The sequence below is a fragment of the Xyrauchen texanus genome, chromosome 12 (genome assembly GCF_025860055.1).
Source record: "Xyrauchen texanus isolate HMW12.3.18 chromosome 12, RBS_HiC_50CHRs, whole genome shotgun sequence".
In the NCBI taxonomy this organism is placed as follows: domain Eukaryota; kingdom Metazoa; phylum Chordata; class Actinopteri; order Cypriniformes; family Catostomidae; genus Xyrauchen; species Xyrauchen texanus.
The window spans coordinates 24,948,018-24,966,802 of NC_068287.1; the positions used below are offsets into that span (position 1 = coordinate 24,948,018).

At 38.5% G+C, this 18,785-nt stretch overlaps 2 protein-coding genes across 2 annotated transcripts; one reads left to right on the forward strand and one right to left on the reverse strand.

Moving 5' to 3' along the window:
- Positions 1-7,680: 7,680 nt before the first annotated feature.
- On the reverse strand, positions 7,681-8,955 carry LOC127653273 (mitochondrial import inner membrane translocase subunit Tim29-like). Its single transcript, XM_052139912.1, has 2 exons — positions 8,710-8,955; positions 7,681-8,598 (listed from the first exon to the last, which is right to left on the reverse strand). The coding sequence occupies exons 1-2, from the start codon at positions 8,807-8,809 to the stop codon at positions 7,982-7,984; spliced, it is 717 nt and encodes a 238-aa protein (XP_051995872.1). The 5' UTR covers positions 8,810-8,955; the 3' UTR covers positions 7,681-7,981.
- A 5,181-nt stretch (positions 8,956-14,136) lies between these two features.
- yipf2 (Yip1 domain family, member 2) lies at positions 14,137-18,635 on the forward strand. Its single transcript, XM_052139667.1, has 9 exons — positions 14,137-14,402; positions 14,586-14,670; positions 14,752-14,894; positions 14,991-15,071; positions 15,686-15,773; positions 15,895-16,011; positions 16,410-16,576; positions 16,659-16,841; positions 17,995-18,635. Exons 2-9 carry the CDS (start codon positions 14,640-14,642, stop codon positions 18,097-18,099), a joined length of 915 nt encoding a protein of 304 aa, XP_051995627.1. The 5' UTR covers positions 14,137-14,402; positions 14,586-14,639; the 3' UTR covers positions 18,100-18,635.
- Positions 18,636-18,785: the final 150 nt, after the last annotated feature.

Here is an 18,785-nt window from a genome sequence, read left to right on the forward strand (position 1 = left end):
TCTATACAGGTTTTTCAATTGCCAATGCTAACACCTAGAGAGCAGTGACTGGTTTCCTGTTGCTCTGACCCCCATCATCAGCAAATGCTTTGAGAGGCTAATCAGAGATCACATCTGCTCTGTGCTGCCAACCTCACTGGACCCATTGCAGTTTGCCTACCGCAACAACCGCTCCACTAATGATGCCATTGCATCTACAATACACACTGCTCTCTCCCAACTGGAAAAAAGGAACACATATATGAGAATGCTGTTTGTAGACAACAGCTCAGCATTCAGCACCATAGTGCCCTCCAAGCTTGACATGAAACTCCGGGCTCTGGGCTTAAACAGCTCGCTGTGCAGCTGGATCCTGAACTTTCTCATCAGGTGGTTAGAATGGGCAGAAACATCTCCTCATCACTGACCCTCAACACTGGAGCCCATCAGGGTTGTGTTCTCAGCCCACTCCTGTATTCCCTGTACACACATGACTGTGTGGTAACACACAGCTCCAATGCCATCATTAAGTTTGCTGACGATACGACGGTGGTAGGTCTGATCACTGACAATGATGAAACAGCCTACAGAGAGGAGGTGCACACTCTGACACACTTTTGTCAGGAGCACAACCTCTCCCTCAACGTCAGTAAAACCAAGGAGCTTGTAGTGGACTTCAGGAGGAAAGACAGAGAGCACAGCCCCATCACCATCAATGGAGCACCGGTGGAGAGAGTCAGTAGCTTCAAGTTCCTCGGTGTCCACATTACTGAGGAACTCACATGGTCCATCCACACTGATGCCGCTGAGAAGAAGGCTCACCAGCGCCTCTTCACGGCTGAGGAAGTTTGGAATTAACCACCACATCCTCACACGGTTCTACACCAGCACTGTAGAGAGCATCCTGACTGGCTGCATCACTGCCTGGTACGGCAATATCACCGCCCACAACCGTAAAGCCCTGTAAAGGGTGGTGCGAACTGCCAGACACATCATCAGAGGTGAGCTTCCCTCCCTCCAGGACATATATAACAGGCGGTGTGTGAAAAAAGCTTGGAGGATCATCAGAGACTCCAGCCACCCGAGTCATGGGCTGCTCTCACTGCTACCATCGGGCAGGCTGTAGCGCAGCATCAGGACCCGCATGACAGCCGACTACATGACAGCTTCTTCCCCCAAGCAGTCAGACTTTTGAACTTGATCTCTCACGATCAATATACATCAGCACTGCACTTTATTAATCTTATTATCTCACACTGGACTGGCATAAATTATATTCTCTTTACAATACAACCTACTGCATGTATTTGTCTTTTTTTTATTATTATTGTATGTGTATTCTATACACAGTATATTATATTGTACATAGTATATTATATTGTGTTGTGTAATTATGTGTACATTATGTAAATTGTGTAAATATGTTGTTTATTGTAAATTGGTATATGTCTCTTCACTGTCATGACTTCTACATTGCTCGGAACAGCACACAAGACTTTCACCCACTGTTGCACTTGTGCATATGGCCGTGTGACAATAAAGTGATTTTATTTTATTTGAGCAGGACGGCCAATGGCCGATTTAAATGCCTATAAATGTACTACAATTATAAACTGATTGGCAACAGCAAATTATGATTTTCAACAGAAATGATAATTTTATGCAATATGTACTAAAATCTGTATAAACTTGAAAAGGAAAAACCTTGAAAACAGAAAGTGTTGACCATCCATTGACAAAACTATTGGTAGATTTTGGAAATGAAACAAGTGAAAGTTAGCACTTCTGTTAATCGGCTAATGCAGATAATTTTAAAGTGGCCAAATATCGACCGATTAATTGGCCTGGCCGATATATTGGTCTATCACTATTCTAAATCATAAAAGACTCTCAGGCCATGTCTACGTTTTCAGTTTCCTATATGTCATAGATTTCAAAGCATGCGGTTATGGAGAGCCCCCTCGAAAGTCCCAGTTTTCAGTGCCGTTCCAGTGTGGATGAGAGGTATAAATGTTGTGACCTATGCATTTTCAATCGAAAACATATTAGTGTGGACATGGCCTGAAACATCTGCTAAATGTCCTATGATATCCAAATAGAGAACATTTTAGGGATATTGCAGATGATCAAACAGGCTAAAATTACATCTTAAAAATTTAAATGCACTCATAAAATTGACATCTGGGCGACATAGATGTTTAAGGGAAGGCTTGAATAATAGACCAATCATACAATATATTTCCCCACAGATAGACACTTTCAGATGCTGCACAAAAGGATTCTATGCCTGGTGGCATTGACATGGCTTTAACCTCTTCCTCCCCCTCATTTTCTTCATCCTCTCTCCCTCCATAGTTACATATTGATCAGACATAATGGGAGGGGGGGCTGGAGTTGTGGTCATTCGGGTCAGTGCTAGACTCCCTCACCCCTACGAATGGCCCACACCCCTCTACCATAATGTCCTCGCTGACCCCAAGCTTGCACCCCTTTCTTGAAGGACTGATGGCATCAGTCACCATTCACTTGACAGCAGTGTCAACATTCTTTAAAATGTCTCCTTTTATATTCCATGGAAGAGATTATTTTAACTGGGTTTGTAACAATATGAGGGTGAGTAAATGACAACAACATGTAACTGACTTCTACTGCATGCCATGAAATTAAATGAATAGTTCACCTAAAATAATTTACTTTATTACACTTCTTAGTGCTGTTTTGGGTGAACTAATCCTTTAAGTCTATCAAATCCTAAAATATATGGGCAAAACAAATGTAAAATCTAAAAGTACCAGTTTTACCATCTTCCTCATAATTTTGCCTTTGTAAAAAGCAAACAAGACAACAGCAACACTACATGAAAAACCACGGTGGGCTTCCACTCCATTGCTTTCTGCTGCCTAGTTATCTCAGATCAGTGAGCTTGAAGGCAATAAGAAAGGTTAGGGACAGCACTTTAAAAGCACTGGGATGCAGCAGTGGTGTCTGGGCTGAGAGATTGTCTTGTAGAGAGAAGTATTAGAAAAGCTCCTCCATTTTAGCAATCAAGCAATGTATGGGTCCCAGTGGACACTCTGATGGACAGACAGAGTGCTTCACTACATTATGAGGATAGAGGCACATCAGATACTGCTGCCTTTGACTAAAGCATCATCCTCCAACCAGCTGAAAATCTTTAGTGATTGTATAACAGCGGTGTGATAATGCTAAGTGACCACTTCAATATACAACAGTGAGACTCATCTATAACAGTAGAGAAAGTGAAGTTAAAAGGGGATCATTATGATTTCAGATGGCCCAGCCTTTGCCTGAAGCAAGCCAGAGGTCTTCACTCATTAATACTCATCTTGAGTGACATGTAATATTTCAGTCAGGCAGTTTGTAAATGCACACTAATGACATTATTATTTCAACATTGACCTCAGCAGTTATGTAGAGAGGTTAAGTTACACACAGATAAACCTCTTTAGTCTGCTGCTATTACACTATTAGAAACATCCTCAAATGGGCTTCTATGCATTCATTGGTGTATCTTAAGTAGGGCTACATACAACCCTTTAATTTCGTTATTTTACTTTAAGACATAATATGATACCTGCCATGATTAAACTTGCCATAAAGCATGTTCACGTTCTTTATTGTGATAGACCAGCATGATCAGAATGAATAATCCTCTCCAGGAGCTGAGATACCAATCAGAAATAAAGGGCCGAATGCAGCTCCATGAACCGGCGAATCAATACCAACCACCTTAAGGTGGCAAGGCAAGGACTGCATGGGTGAGAGAGAGTGAGAGACTAATGGAGGAAGACAAATCAGAGAGCAAGGAAGAGTAAAGAGTTTAATCTGAAAGATGATTTCCCTTGAAAATGAATTAAAGTTCCCCATTGATATACAGTGAGGAAAATAAGTATTTGAACACCCCCACTTAGAAATCATGGAGGGGTCTGAAATTGTCATCGTAGGTGCATGTCCACTGTGAGAAACATAATCTAAAAAAAAAAATCCAGAAATCACAATGTATGATTTTTTAACTATTTATTTGTATGATACAGCTGCAAATAAGTATTTGAACACCTGAGAAAATCAGTGTTAATATTTGGTACAGTAGCCTTTGTTTGCAATTACAGAGGTCAAACGTTTCCTGTAGTTTTTCACCAGGTTTGCACACACTGCAGGAGGGATTTTGGCCCACTCCTCCACACAGATCTTCTCTAGATCAGTCAGGTTTCTGGGCTGTCGCTGAGAAACACGGAGTTTGAGCTCCCTCCAAAGATTCTCTATTGGGTTTAGGTCTGGAGACTGGCTAGGCCACGCCAGAACCTTGATATGCTTCTTACAGAGCCACTCCTTGGTTATCCTGGCTGTGTGCTTCGGGTCATTGTCATGTTGGAGGACCCAGCCTCGACCCATCTTCAATGCTCTAACTGAGGGAAGGAGGATGTTCCCCAAAATCTCGCAATACATGGCCCCGGTCATCCTCTCCTTAATACAATGCAGTCGCCCTGTCCCATGTGCAGAAAAACACCCCCAAAGCATGATGCTACCACCCCCATGCTTCACAGTAGGGATGGTGTTCTTGGGATGGTACTCATCATTCTTCTTCCTCCAAACACGGTTAGTGGAATTATGACCAAAATGTTATATTTTGGTCTCATCTGACCACATGACTTTCTCCCATGACTCCTCTGGATCATCCAAATTGTCATTGGCAAACTTAAGACGGGCCTTGATATGTGCTGGTTTAAGCAGGGGAACCTTCCGTGCCATGCATAATTTCAAACCAAGACGTCTTAGTGTATTACCAACAGTAACCTTGGAAACGGTGGTCCCAGCTCTTTTCAGGTCATTGACCAGCTCCTCCCGTGTAGTTCTGGGCTGATTTCTCACCTTTCTTAGGATCATTGAGACCACACGAGGTGAGATCTTGCACGGAGCCCCAGTCCGAGGGAGATTGACAGTCATGTTTAGCTTCTTCCATTTTCTAATGATTGCTCCAACAGTGGACCTTTTTTCACCAAGCTGCTTGGCAATTTCCTCGAAGCCCTTTCCAGCCTTCTGGAGGTGTACAATTTTGTCTCTAGTGTCTTCGGACAGCTCTTTGGTCTTGGCCATGTTAGTAGTTGGATTCTTACTGATTGTATGGGGTGGACAGGTGTCTTTATGCAGCTAACAACCTCAAACAGGTGCATCTAATTTAGGATAATAAATGGAGTGGAGGTGGACATTTTAAAGGCAGACTAACAGGTCTTTGAGGGTCAGAATTCTAGCTGATAGACAGGTGTTCAAATACTTATTTGCAGCTGCATCATACAAATAAATAGTTAAAAAATCATACATTGTGATTTTTGGAGTTTTCTTTTTAGATTATGTCTCTCACAGTGGACATGCACCTACGATGACAATTTCAGACCCCTCCATGATTTCCAAGTGGGAGAACTTGCAAAATAGCAGGGTGTTCAAATATTTATTTTCCTCACTGTAGGTCATTCAAAGGTAATGCGATTAATGTAACTAATTAAACCAATTATTTTTTGAGAGGCAGCAAAAACCATCAATCGCTATTTACTAAGAAACTGCAGCATTCTTTTCTACAGAGAAAAATATATTATACATCCAAAACTTTTCCACAATTGAGGAATTTATTTGTATGTGGTCACAAACATTCAATCAACCCAATTGGCAAAATGATCTGCCATGAGCTCTGAGGTTGTTCATCGATGGTATATTCTTCTGTTAAAGCCAACAGTCTTCATTATTTCAACTTCATTGTAAATAGTGCTTGATAGCGGAATTCATGGTAAACAACTACATTACCTATGGTCCAGCACAAAAAAAACAACCCTTTCCAACTGGCGGTACTAAAGCCCATTTTAGGTACTTTTCCATGGGGCTAGTACTTTTCATCGCTTTCGTACTTGGGGAACAATAGTTCCTTGAAGCCATTTTAGGGGACATTTTAGCTCCTACTCCAGAGTAGGTACTTATGGCGCATAAAGTGTCTGTTGCAGACAGTGGGAGGTGCTGCAACCTGTGATTGGTCAAAAACCTATGATAAACAAATAGCTTTGAGTCCACAGAAGCAGTTAGTAAACACACTAGCTGAAAGTCTGCTACTCAGAGGATTGCGCTAATCTGATAGTCACATCTGTACTGGTTGTACTGTGACTATAATGAAAATAAAATTATTTCTGTATTACTACATAATTCTTCCTGGAATGACGAATACAAATAATCCGATATTTATCGAGAGGGTAATTGATCTCTATTGTACACTAAACCGTCACTCAATCTAGTGTAGATGAGGGAAGTATCGTGTACACGATACTTCCCTCATCTACACTAGATTGAGTGACGGTGACTATCTGGTTAACTTGCATCAAGACGTATTTTTTTAAGTAAATGAGTATTTCAGTACAGTAGTTTATGTCATAAAAGCATTTATTGAAAAAGATTTAGCTGATAGCTTTATAGTGCATTTTCAACATGTTTTTAGCGGAGTTCAGTGTGTGCTGCGTGGTTTAAGAGCACTTTCGCCACCTCATCTCATCTCTCACTCTGGCTGCAGGGACACCATATTGCACTTCACACACTTAGTTTAAACTGTAACCTGAAGACAGGATGCATCAGAAAACTGAAAAATGCCTGCGGAGGCTGTATAAGGATGGATGAAGGTAGGATAAAATAAGGTGCTTTTTAAACTGTTCAGAGAGTTCCGTTCATCCAAAAACACTGTTGTTTAAACCATTAGCTGTTTTGACAGCTGCCAAAGTTTTCGGATGAAGCCAAAGTATAAAACAGTCCTAAAATGTGTAACTCTATTGGCATCCTTTGCAGCTATTAAATCCCGTGTTCAAATAACATCACAAGAACAATGGTCATTAATAGATGATGTCACTATGAGGGCTACTTCTGTGAGTCGGAATGCAAAAGAGGAAAATTCTCCTCAGGTATGCCGTTCTTCTATAAGAGTTCTCATCTAGAAAGTTACTAAGGGAAAAGTACCGGAACTGTGGTTAGAAAAGGGCCTAAAGCTTCACCAATCAGAGAACTGCAGCCAACCCGCGAAATGAGCCTCGGAGCGACTGACCACTCCAGTGCACTGTGAATGACGCAATCGAATTGGTGTCTCTTCACTCTTAAACTAGTTATTTGTACATATTGGAATATTTTGCAAGAAATTTAAGATATATTGTTTCTATACTTATAGTAAACAAACTAAAATCAAAGGTTTGATATATTCCCATCTTTTTTTTCCTTTAATTACATAATTATCAATGCTTCATGAGATTGTAGTCCATCCCCTCATGAAAGTGAGCAGGTATACAGCCTTGTACCTTTATCTTTTTGTCAGATTTTCAAATACATTTTTGCCTCAAAACAAAGTTTGTTGTGTTGTGATTTAACTTGGAGCTGGTTGGTTTGGTTCATGGCTTACAACTCTTTTATGAAGAATCTTATGATTTCTATGGGGAAAAATTAATGGGAAAAATACTTATAGAACCCAGACAACTGGGCGGGCACTGTTGCACTCTATACCAGAGAGAAAAATTAAGGAACAAATTTATTTTCTTACATGTGAGGTATTGATATATAAAAATGTAACCTAAAAGAAAAGTAAAAGGGATAATTTTGTAATTAATTAAGACTTCGTAAGGTAGTGTTGAGCATTTGTGCATCTTCCCAATAAAGGTCAACATCCACTGCAGTTGTTTTATTGGATTTATAGTCAACAAGTTATCAACATTTATTTGAACATCTTTAGCAGTAAAAGTAACAGACTATTAAAGAGTAATTATAAATGGTGCAGACGTCTATTAACATTTTATAATAATGATTACTGCTGACATACAGTATCCTTTACTGTTCCTCTCCTATCAACATAGCTAATTCTTGCAAGCACGTTCTTTAGGTTCCTAGGTGGGGCACAGCAAACTCATCAAAATGCCTGGGCCTTTTATCTTGTGTTGTTCATTTCCTTTAATTCAACAGATGTGTCCACCTATTTCTGTACATGGTCTAATAATGCGCTGCTCTCATCCTCCATCACCACTGCTTTCCACGATTCCTGATGCAGCCTTTCGTTCTTCTCAATTACCTGGGGAGAAGGAGGAACTGTAGCCACCAGAGCAGGGGGCAGATGTTTGAACTCCTCCTCATTTATATCATAGTCCTTCATTTTATGATCGATCACCCACCAGCGCCCTGCAAAGCCCACATCCAGCATGCGTTTGGGCAGCTCTGACCAGGGCACAGAGATCGTTGAACAACATGCCTCATACAGGCTAGAGTCAGGGTGGTAGTCAGTGTAATAAGTCAAAGATACAATGCCGAGACTGGCATAGCGCAGCCGGCCCTCATTTTGCAGTTTCACCAGGCTTTGAACATGGGCATCTGAGGTGCCGCTGCGTATCCATGGTGACAGGAGAGCCAGGCGGTTGGAAGTTTCTAGTAGGCTGGTTTCAAAGGAGGTATCGTCAGGGTTGGTGTAATAACAGGCATACATTCCTCCCAGCAGACCGAAGTAGACTGAGGCCTTGAGGGGTCGCTCCCGTGCCCCCAACACAGCCTCACGACAAGCCTCCTTATAATCACCTAGAAGACCACGGCACCATGCACCTGAACATAGTGACCACAATAACATAGTTTTATGAATGTTCATCAGTGACAATTTTCCCATTGGCCACTAAGTAAACGAATTAAAAACTATGTACTACAGACTATTCTTACCTGCACGACTGTTCAGTAATCTTTGCCATCTTGTGCCCTTGGTTGTCACCGTAGCAGCTGCCGTTGAGCACCATCTCTTCAACAGCCACGAGGCGGCCATGTTAGCAAACTAACAAAATCAAGAAATATGATAGTTCACAGTTCACGCTGGACGTATCACAGGAAGAACTTTGAGCGAACAAACAGTTTCCGTGTTTGAATCAACTTAACAACGTCGGATGATGAAACTGGTACGCCAGGATGCCGTGAGGCTCGGAACGTAACATGTTATTGTTCCGGTAAGGAAACAACATATTGCCTTTCCCCGTTCCACTGTACATTATTATTATTATTATTATTATTTAATTTAGCAAGAAACATACAGACATATAACAACATACTGAAGAATACGAAACCGAGATTCACATTTTGAATACAAATATTAGTGACAAATCTTATTTTTTCTTCAGCAATTTACAAATTTTCTTTGTCATACAGTGTAAAAAATTGAATTAAACAAATTACTTTCTTCTGGTCAATGCATTCAGTAATTTTATTCTTCAAATCTATACAAAATAACTTAAAACAGGGCTTAATAGACCAGCATAAATTGCGATTGAGCCATTCATTTATTTCAAGAGTTATTGACAATTTCTAAATATGTTAATTAATATACAACGTAATATTCGTATATATATATATATATATATATATATATATATATATATATATATATATATATATATATATATATATATATACGAATATAAGAGTTCAAGGGATGTTGTTATATATATATATATATATATATATACATATATATACACACACAGTGGATATAAAAAGTCTACACACCCCTGTTAAAATGCCAGGTTCTTGTTATGTAAAAGAATGAGACAAAGATAAATCATGTCAGATCTTGTTCCACTTTTAATGTGACCTATAACTTGAACAATTCAATTGAAAAACAAACTGAAATCTTTGAGGAAAGAAAAAAAAAAAAACTCACAATAACCTGGTTGCATAAGTGTGCACTTATGTAGGATATGTGGAAGCAGTTTGCAAGGGAAAAATGTAATGTGTAAAATGCAGAGGGGAGCATGAGTATGATAAGTGTCCTGAAATGGATACTTTAAAATGTTGTAATTGTGAGGGGAGACATGTGATGCTGAAACGCTTTGACAATATAAATAATATTTTAATGAGGAACTTAAACAAAAGACACAAACACACATTACTGACAGCTGCCCGTAAACATTCTCTCTCTCTCCTGCACCACCATCATTTCAATTATATATGTATGTTTGCTTGTATTGCTTTAGGCCTATATATATATTGTGTGTTTATAATCATGTATGACCACTGGGATGTTGTTAAAGGCCAGACCAGGGTGGGATTGGGATGGGTAATACTGGTGGTTAAATATTGATTATGTGTATATATGTTTTGTTTTCTCTGTTCAATATATGAATCAATAAAACATTTTAATCAGAAAATGTTGTAATTGTGGAGGGTGTAAATAAAAGCCAGAGAAATTCAAAGATATAAAGTGACTTATGCAGAAGCAGTAAACGCTTGTGGGAATAGAGAAAGCAGAGAAAAGGAGATGGTCTATCAGAATAAACCATTAGAATCCCAGACCATGGAGACAGAAAATCAAATGAAGCTAAATGTAATCACCAATGTTCACTAGAAGAGAATTCCTTGTTAATTCATTGTCAATGTTATTAATGTTACAGCAATGCTGTCAAGCAGATCAGTGATTAAAACAATTTGGAAGCTACATCAGAATTCTTTGGTATTTCAGCCAACATGATTCATGATGTACTTCCTCGATCAACTTCGCATGAAACCTCTCAGTTTTCTGACTAGCTTGATGTAATTAGTGTATTGCAATGGAATGCAAAAAGTCTGATAGCAAATGGTCAAGAGTTCAAGAAATATGAATTCGAGTTAGATCAGAAACCAGTTATAGTATGCATACAAGAATCATGGCTGAAGCCAAACCAGCAGTATATTTTGCCAGGATATAATTCTGTACGAAAAGATAGATTGGGAACACAAGGTGGAGTAGTTACATTTATAAGAGAAGGAACAGTATATAGGGCAATTCCTGAAGTTAAAGAAGCAGAATGTGTTATGGTAGAAATTTATTATCAAGGGGGATCACTTATTGTATATCATTTTTATAATACATGTTCAAAAATTACACAATGTTTGCTTGAGAAGGTTGGAGGGAATGGGGGGAAAAAGGAGTTATGGTGCGGAGATTTGAATGCACACAACTGGTTATGGGGTAGCACGGAAATAGCTACCAATGGGGAAATAGTTGAACAGAACATTGAAGATAGGTCTTTAGTTTGTTTAAATACAGGGCAAGGCACTAGATTTAATGTAACGAGGAATACAACATCATGTATAGATTTGACGTTAATCTCAATTGAAATTGCTGAGATATGTGAATGGAATGTGGTTACTGGTACAATCTTTGGAAGTAATCCTTTTCCAATAGTATGTGAATTAATATTAATAGCTGTAAAATGGGGCATTACCTGCTAAGAAAATGGATGTATGATAATGTGGACTGGTCTTCATTTTATAATTATTGTGAGATAAATAGAGATAAAGTGATAAAAGACCATGTGGAAACCTTCTGCAGATCTCCTTCTAATATGATATTAGAAGCAGCAACATAAAATTTAGGAAAATGCCACGTTGGACAGAAGAGTGTAACAGAGTAATTAGAGAAAGTAATGCAGCATTTAAACATGAATAATTTGCTGATATATAAAAAAGCATGAGCCAATGCATGAATAATGAATTCGTGCAAATGAAAGTGACAACAGGTGCACTGGAGAGGCAAAAGCAAGACAACCCCCAAAAAGGGAATGGTTTTGCAGGTGGTGGCCACAGACAATTGCTCTATGAATGATTCTTCTTTAGTTTTGCATTTTTCTAGTGTCCTTGTCACTACTGGTAGCATGAGGCACTACCTGCAGCCCATTCAGGTTGCACAGGTAGGCCAGCTCCTCCAGGATTGCACATCCATATGTGCTGTCGCAAGAAGGTTTGCTGTGTCTCCTAGTACAGTCTCAAGAGCATGGAGGAGATACCAAGAGAAGGGCTCCTCAGACCCATTCTCAGACCTCATGCTGGTGCAGTGGGCCCTGGGTTCCTCCTGGTGCAGGACAATGCCTGACCTCATGTAGCCAGAGTGTGTAGACAGTTCCTGGATGACGAAGGCATTGATGCCATTGACTGGCCCTCACGTTCCCTAGACCTGAATCTAATTGAGAACTTTGGGACATTACGTATCAATGCATCCGACAAAGGCAAGTAGCGCCACAGACTGTCTAGGAGCTCACTGATGCCCTGATCCAGGTCTGGGAGGAGATCCCCCAGGACACCATCCACCGTGTCATCAGGAGCATGTCCAGACATTCTTGGGAGTGCATACAGGCACGTGGGGGCCATACACACTACTGAGTCACATTATGAGTTGCCGTGATGAAATTCACACAAGTTGGAACATCCTGTGATTTCAATTGTTTACACTGATTTTCAGTGTGAGTTTGAATCCAGTCCTCAAGCGGTTGGTGATTTTGGTTTCCATTGACCGTTGTTACGTCATTTTGTTCTCAACGAATTACACAATGTACTTTAAAGATTTTGATCTCCAATATATTTCATTCATCGAGATCCAATGTGTGATTTAAGTGTTCCTTCATTTTTTTGAACAGTTGCAAACTTAGGCCCAGGTATAGCTTTATATGCAGAGGACGGTGCTATATGGAAGAGAGGCCGAAACATTTCTCATGTGAATTTAAGTATGCAGACAGCCATTAAAAATGTGGAACAATGGTCCATAGATTGGAGATTTAAAATGTCAACAAGCAAAGCATGTTGTATGCACTATACTTAGAAAAAAGAAATTCCCAATAAATTAGAATTATTACTATATGGAAAATCTATAGAACGTGTGAAAGTATTTAAGTATTTGCATATGTGGTTTGATAGCCATCATATGCACGGAAGAAACATATATGTGAAATGGATAATAAATGTCTGAGAATTTTAAATGTGATGCGAGCAATAGCAGGGAAAGAATATTGAGCAGAAAGAACATCATTATTGATGATATATCAAGCCATGATAAGGTCTGTGCTTGATTATGGATGCATGATTTATGGTGCTGCTTCAATAACGTTGTTAAATCAATTAGATAATATACAGTACAGAGCTCTCAGAATATGTCTAGGAGCAGTTAATTCGACACTGGTTAATTCTCTGTTGTTTGAAGCCATATTGCTTCTGATATTTTAAATAACTGTTGGAGTATATAAATAAGAAAGGAAGGAGTTTTGGGTGGATTATAAATTATGTGGCAGAAAAGTATCAAATTGTAGACAGAATATTTAATGTGTCACCTGTATGGAGTGAAGTTTTGGATATTCCCTGATGCTGAAATATATTTGGAGATATAGATAAGAGAAGATAATGGGAAGAAATAGGACAAATTAAATATAATGTAAAGGACAGATTTTATACAAGAACTCAAATATATACATATGGTTCAATAGACTCAAATCTAGGGACTACAGGAGTGGGAGTATATTCCAGATCTTTATATAACTATAACAAAGAGACTAACAGCAGAGTTGTCAGTATATGCTGTAGAAATGGTTGCTAGTATAGGATTAATGTGAGTAGAGGAGATAAGACCAGACAGTGTGGTGGTGTGTTCTGATTCTGCATCTGTTTTAAAAACACTTTCTAACTGGCAGTCATCAAGGAAAGATCTGATTAATTAAATATTTACGTCGTTGTGGCAAATAAATAGGAATGGAATATAAGAAGGATTCTATTGGGTATCAGAGCATGTAGGGATATCTTGTAACGAAGTGGCAGATGAGCTAGCTAAAAATGCTTTAATAAGGAAAGTAATGTATGTTACCGTTCCTTTGGGTAAAGGTGATATTAAATCCATTATAAGGAAAAAATATTGTTAAAGAATGGCAAGGGTTTGGAATAATGATTGTAAGGGTAGGCATTTATATGAGATTTAAAAAAAAATGGTAGTTTTTTTTTGTGGAAGAAATAGGAAAGAAGAGGTTATGATAACTAGGTACATGAAAATAGTTTATGTGAGTATTGTGGAGGAAAATAAGCAGTTAAGCATGTAATATTTGAATGTAGTATGTATGAAGAGGAGAGAAGAGAGTTAATTTTATATTTAAATATAAAGGTCAACAAGATCATTATTAGGAGTTGTGTACGAAAGCAGGGAGAGAAGGAAAACGAAAGAATGGAAGGTTAAAGGAAAAGATTAACTAAATAAATCACGATTGCATTACAGTAGGTGGCGATATGTACATAGACTGCGAATTGCCAAAAAACAAAAGAAGAAAACATGGAATTTTGGTTCCGGCTTTGGTCCGGTCACGTGACCTTGTTTTGACGCACCGGAACCGTGCAGGTGACGTGGAATATGGAGAAGATCGCGACAAATCCGTGTGTAATAAGACGGTATCGAGTCTGTTCTAACTGTAATCGGATCCGTAGAGAAGTTTAGAAGCCCTGTTCGTCAAAAGGTTCCAGTTCAAATATAAAGTTGTTGTTTTTTTTACCCGATAGCTTCAAACAAGCCTGATTGTTGTAGTTGTCAGAGTCAGTGTTGGCATACCAGTACAGGAATACCGTATTGTAGCAGCCAGGTGAGTCAATCTGTTTGCAATCTGTTGAAAAATGTCGTCCTTTTTGTTTATTTCGAGGTTAAGTGGAATAATACAGCCTTTTGCGAACGATCTAGACAAAGATAATGTGATTGTCTTGAGATGGATGATAGTCTTGGCGCTATTAGACACTCGTATATAATTTGTATCATTTTCCATTCACAGGTGGAATTCTTATGAGAACTTCCTGTGAGTTCTCCTGCGATCTCCATTCCAGTCATGGCTAGTCCAGATGATTTAAAGTTTCAGGGTAAATTTAGTTATTATGCCTCTAATATGTGCTGTCTTGAAATTGTCTCGTTAATTTAATCTCCATTCTGCACCTCTCCAGAGTTTGAGGAGGCCACAGATCTACTGTCCTCAAATCCCGGAGCCTCGACCCTCAGCGCCTCCAGCCCTAGTGTAACTGCTTCCTCTGGAGACATCAGACTTGATCTCTCAGATGATGAGGACAATCAGCAGGAGAGCTCAGAGGTGAGTTGCAAAACAAAATTGGGATTGTAGCTGCATGCCTCTCACTTTCAAGACACTTCTGTGGTAGACAGTCAGTATTCTGTTCATTATCCCCAGTTGCTTGGAGGTGAAAAACAAGCCAGTGGTTTCTGGACGTTCGAATACTACCAGTCATTCTTCAACGTAGATACATTGCAGGTATGGAAGATGCCGCTTGTTTTTCTTATTTTAGGTGTGTAGCTGTGTGGGCATCTTATCCAAAATTGCTGTCAAAAACGTTTTTGTCTTGCTTATTCAGTGTGTTTGGAATTATACTTTTTAGTGTAGAAGCAGGTTGCCCAAGTTAAATATGATTTTAAATGAAATGGGTGGGGATGTGCAAAACTAAAAATGCTCATATAGACTAGTCAGATTGTTGTTTGAACAACTAGTTGATGTTAAGGATGATAATGTATAATATAGGCTGCGTTCTGTTCACGTAAACATGGTCAGACACGTTTAATGTTTGTAGTCGACCCACTAATCAACTAGTCAATTGTTAGATGACTTGTCAATTAGTCGGCCACTGTAGCTGAACATAATTATAAACTAAACTTGAGAAGAGAAGAGAAATAAAAAAAAATAACTACAAAATGTAAGGTTGCTCCCAACCCTGGTAACATATAATGAAATTAGGCAGAAGATTTATTATAAATTCTGTGTAACTAATATTTTTGCTTGGTCATTTACTTACTTGGAAATTCATTATTTTAAGTCATTTACATCAACAACTGAAGTGCTGCACTTAATGTATTTGCTGTGTTTTAATTTAGGTGCTTGATAGGATAAAAGGCTCAGTTATGCCTTTGCCTGGACGAAATTTTGTCAAACACCACATTCGAAGTAACCCTGATTTATACGGTACTGTCTTTTATTATTATTAAACAAGAACTCTTCAAAGCATTGTCAAACCACGTCTAAATATTTTAATGCATTTGTTGATCATGTATAGAAATGCTTCTTTTTCTTACCCTTCTGTCAGGCCCATTTTGGATCTGTGTGACTTTAGTGTTCTCAGTGGTGATCAGTGGAAACCTCTCCACCTTTCTGAATAAGATGGGAGACCCAGAGTTTCACTACAGGCCTCAATTCCACAGAGGTGCGATGGCAGTTATGCCATGTGAAGATTAATTCACTTGTACAGGGTTACCACCATCATGGAAAACTTGGAAATATAAGGGAATTTTTTTAATTGTGAGTTCCAGGCCCGCAAAAGTCATGGAATTTAATAAGACTTTTCTAAAGAGGATATACTTCTGCTCAGTTCTAAAACATGTTTTTGCTTGAAATTGCGTCTCGTAAGCTCGATATCTATACAATTTTAAAGAGCATATCCCGCAATCAGTATAGACAAAAAAATAAATAAAAAATCATGGAACTTCATTGTCACATAATTTGTGACATTTAGACAATAAGTTGAAAATGGTTCTTATGTAGTGGTACTGTTTCTATCCATTACTCATGACTGTTCTAACTAAATTATTTGTTCTGTTTTAGTCTCAATTGCAGCAGTTGCTGTGTTCCTCTATGCATGGCTGGTACCTCTAGGAGTTTGGGGATTCCTAACATGGCGTCAGAGTGTTGAGAGACAGACCAGTGGTTATACCTTTTTAGAGACTGTGTGTGTCTACGGTTACTCTCTATTCATATATATCCCTACTACGGTGAGTCTGTGATAATGTTCAAAAACACATTTTCAGACTTATTGGTTAAGACCAATAAGTCATACTCTGGTTCTGTTTTAAGATATTATGGACCATTCCCTTTGACTGGCTTCAGTGGCTATTGATTGTCATTGCTATGGTGATCTCTGGCTCAGTGTTGGTCATCACTTTCTGGCCGACTGTTCGTGACGACACCAAACTAACGGCTTTTGCTACCATGGCAGTTATAGTGTCTCTTCATGCTCTTCTGGCAGTCGGCTGTAAGGTGAGAGAAACTCATTAAATCCTTTTTATTGTTTTTAAAAGAATATTCCGGTTTTAAAGGAATAGTTCACGCAAAAATGAAAATTCTCTCATCATTTACTCACCCTCATGCATTCCAGATGCGTATGCCTTTCCTTCTGCAGAAAACAAAGATTTTTAGAAGAATATCTCAGCTCTGTAGGTCCATACAATGCAAGTGAATAGTGACCAAAATTTAGAAGCTCCAAAAAGCATATAAAGTAATCCAAAATACTCAAGTGGTTTAATCTGTCTTCAGAAGCAATCCAGTCCATTTTAGTTGAAAACAGACCATAATATAAAATTTTAAAAAAATGACTATTAATCTTGGTATCAACAGTCTCCTTGGCGATCATGATTTATACTTTCTAGCGCCAGCGCTGTGCGCATGCGTCAAGCACTAGAACGCGTAATCAAGCTTGAAATCACGATCCTGTCTAGAGACCGCAATGGCAAGATTTACAGCAAAAAAGGAGTTGCATGTTGGTCTGTTCTCACCCATAATCAATTAGATCACTTCAGAAGACATGGAGTAAATCACTGGAGTCTTATGGACTACTTTTATGCTGCCTTTATGTGCTTTTTGGAGATTCCTTGTTTTGGTCACCATTCATTGTATGGATGTACAGAGCTGAAATATTGTTCTAAAAAAAACAAAATTGTGTTCCACAGAAGAAAGTCATTTGGGATGGTATGAGCGTGAGTAAATTATGAGAATTCAAATTTTTAGGTGAACTATTACTTTAATAGATCTCAAGCTCTATCGGCAACAAAAATCAAATAAATACATTTTTACTCAACACTTAGTATGTGAAAAATTAATTAGTATGTCCCTGCAAAGTTGTTAAAATCTTAATTTTAAAGGTGGGACTACTTTTCTGGATCTTTGGACTTCTGGTTACATGTTACTGATACAATTCTTGTGCATAGGGATTATTCAAAATTTAGAGTGCTTTACGGATGGTTAGCCACGCGCCCTTTCGTGTTGGTTCCTTGTATCTTCATATCCTCTCATTCTGACTCTACATGCTGTTTGATTATTTCTTCAAGAACATCACACCATTCATTAAGACAGACATCTGTTTGTGAAAGACATTCAGCATCAATAATTAATACATTTTCCTCTCTTGTTTTAGCTCTACTTCTTCCAAACACAGACAGGATCATCATCATCACACACTGTACTTCAGACTACTCCAGCATCTAATCACACAGGACTTAACACAGTAAAACCTCACTGACCAACCAAATGGAAGCTTAGTCCTTGGATTCAGTGGACATGGAACGACATAGAACGACATAGAAATGTATAGTAATTATGATAACTGAGCAATGAAGGAGTTCTTCTGACTAGTGTACTAACAAATAGATCTACTGTGTTTCCATAATAGAAATAACATCTCTGTTCACAAGTAATAACTTCAGCTTTGATTTTGACTTGAGTTTGTAAGGTTGTCCTAATACACAAAATGACTCGCCTGATATTGGTTTCCTGAAGTGTTATGGTTAAGCCTAAATTTGATAGTGTTTTGCCCACTTATGTAATTCCTTTTACTTTGTTGCAAGAAATCATAAACTAAATCGATTGAGTGATCTGACATGTATATGATGCAATGTTTGCCTTATAACCCCTGACTGCTCTGCTTTCTTTCCTTTTAAAGGGTTCTACTCGTATTGTTCTTTAAATTGTGAGAGGAAGTACCTGGATTAAGTAATTATTTATTTTTCTGGCAAGTTTTCTGTTTTGATGACACCGTGTATTAAAGTTATTCTTGTCAGGGTAAACCTTGTCATTTTGAATTTGGTTGGTATTGTAATCGCATGCATTTAAGAGCACAAAGAGGAATGTTTTTCCATACTAAGCACACTCACTGAACACTTTATTAGAAACACTATTCTAATAATGGGTAGGGTCTCCCCTCTCAAA

What these genes read in the sequence shown, in the direction of transcription:
- LOC127653273 (XM_052139912.1), bottom strand. Translation starts at nt 8,809, where the DNA reads ATGGCCGCCTCGTGGCTGTTGAAGAGATGGTGCTCAACGGCAGCTGCT. An exon ending in ATTACTGAACAGTCGTGCAG is followed by an intron (nt 8,599 to 8,709) that starts GTAAGAATAGTC and finishes CACTATGTTCAG; the next exon opens with GTGCATGGTGCCGTGGTCTT.
- yipf2 (XM_052139667.1), top strand. Translation starts at nt 14,640, where the DNA reads ATGGCTAGTCCAGATGATTTAAAGTTTCAGG. An exon ending in AGATGATTTAAAGTTTCAGG is followed by an intron (nt 14,671 to 14,751) that starts GTAAATTTAGTT and finishes GCACCTCTCCAG; the next exon opens with AGTTTGAGGAGGCCACAGAT. An exon ending in TTCTGGCAGTCGGCTGTAAG is followed by an intron (nt 16,842 to 17,994) that starts GTGAGAGAAACT and finishes CTCTTGTTTTAG; the next exon opens with CTCTACTTCTTCCAAACACA.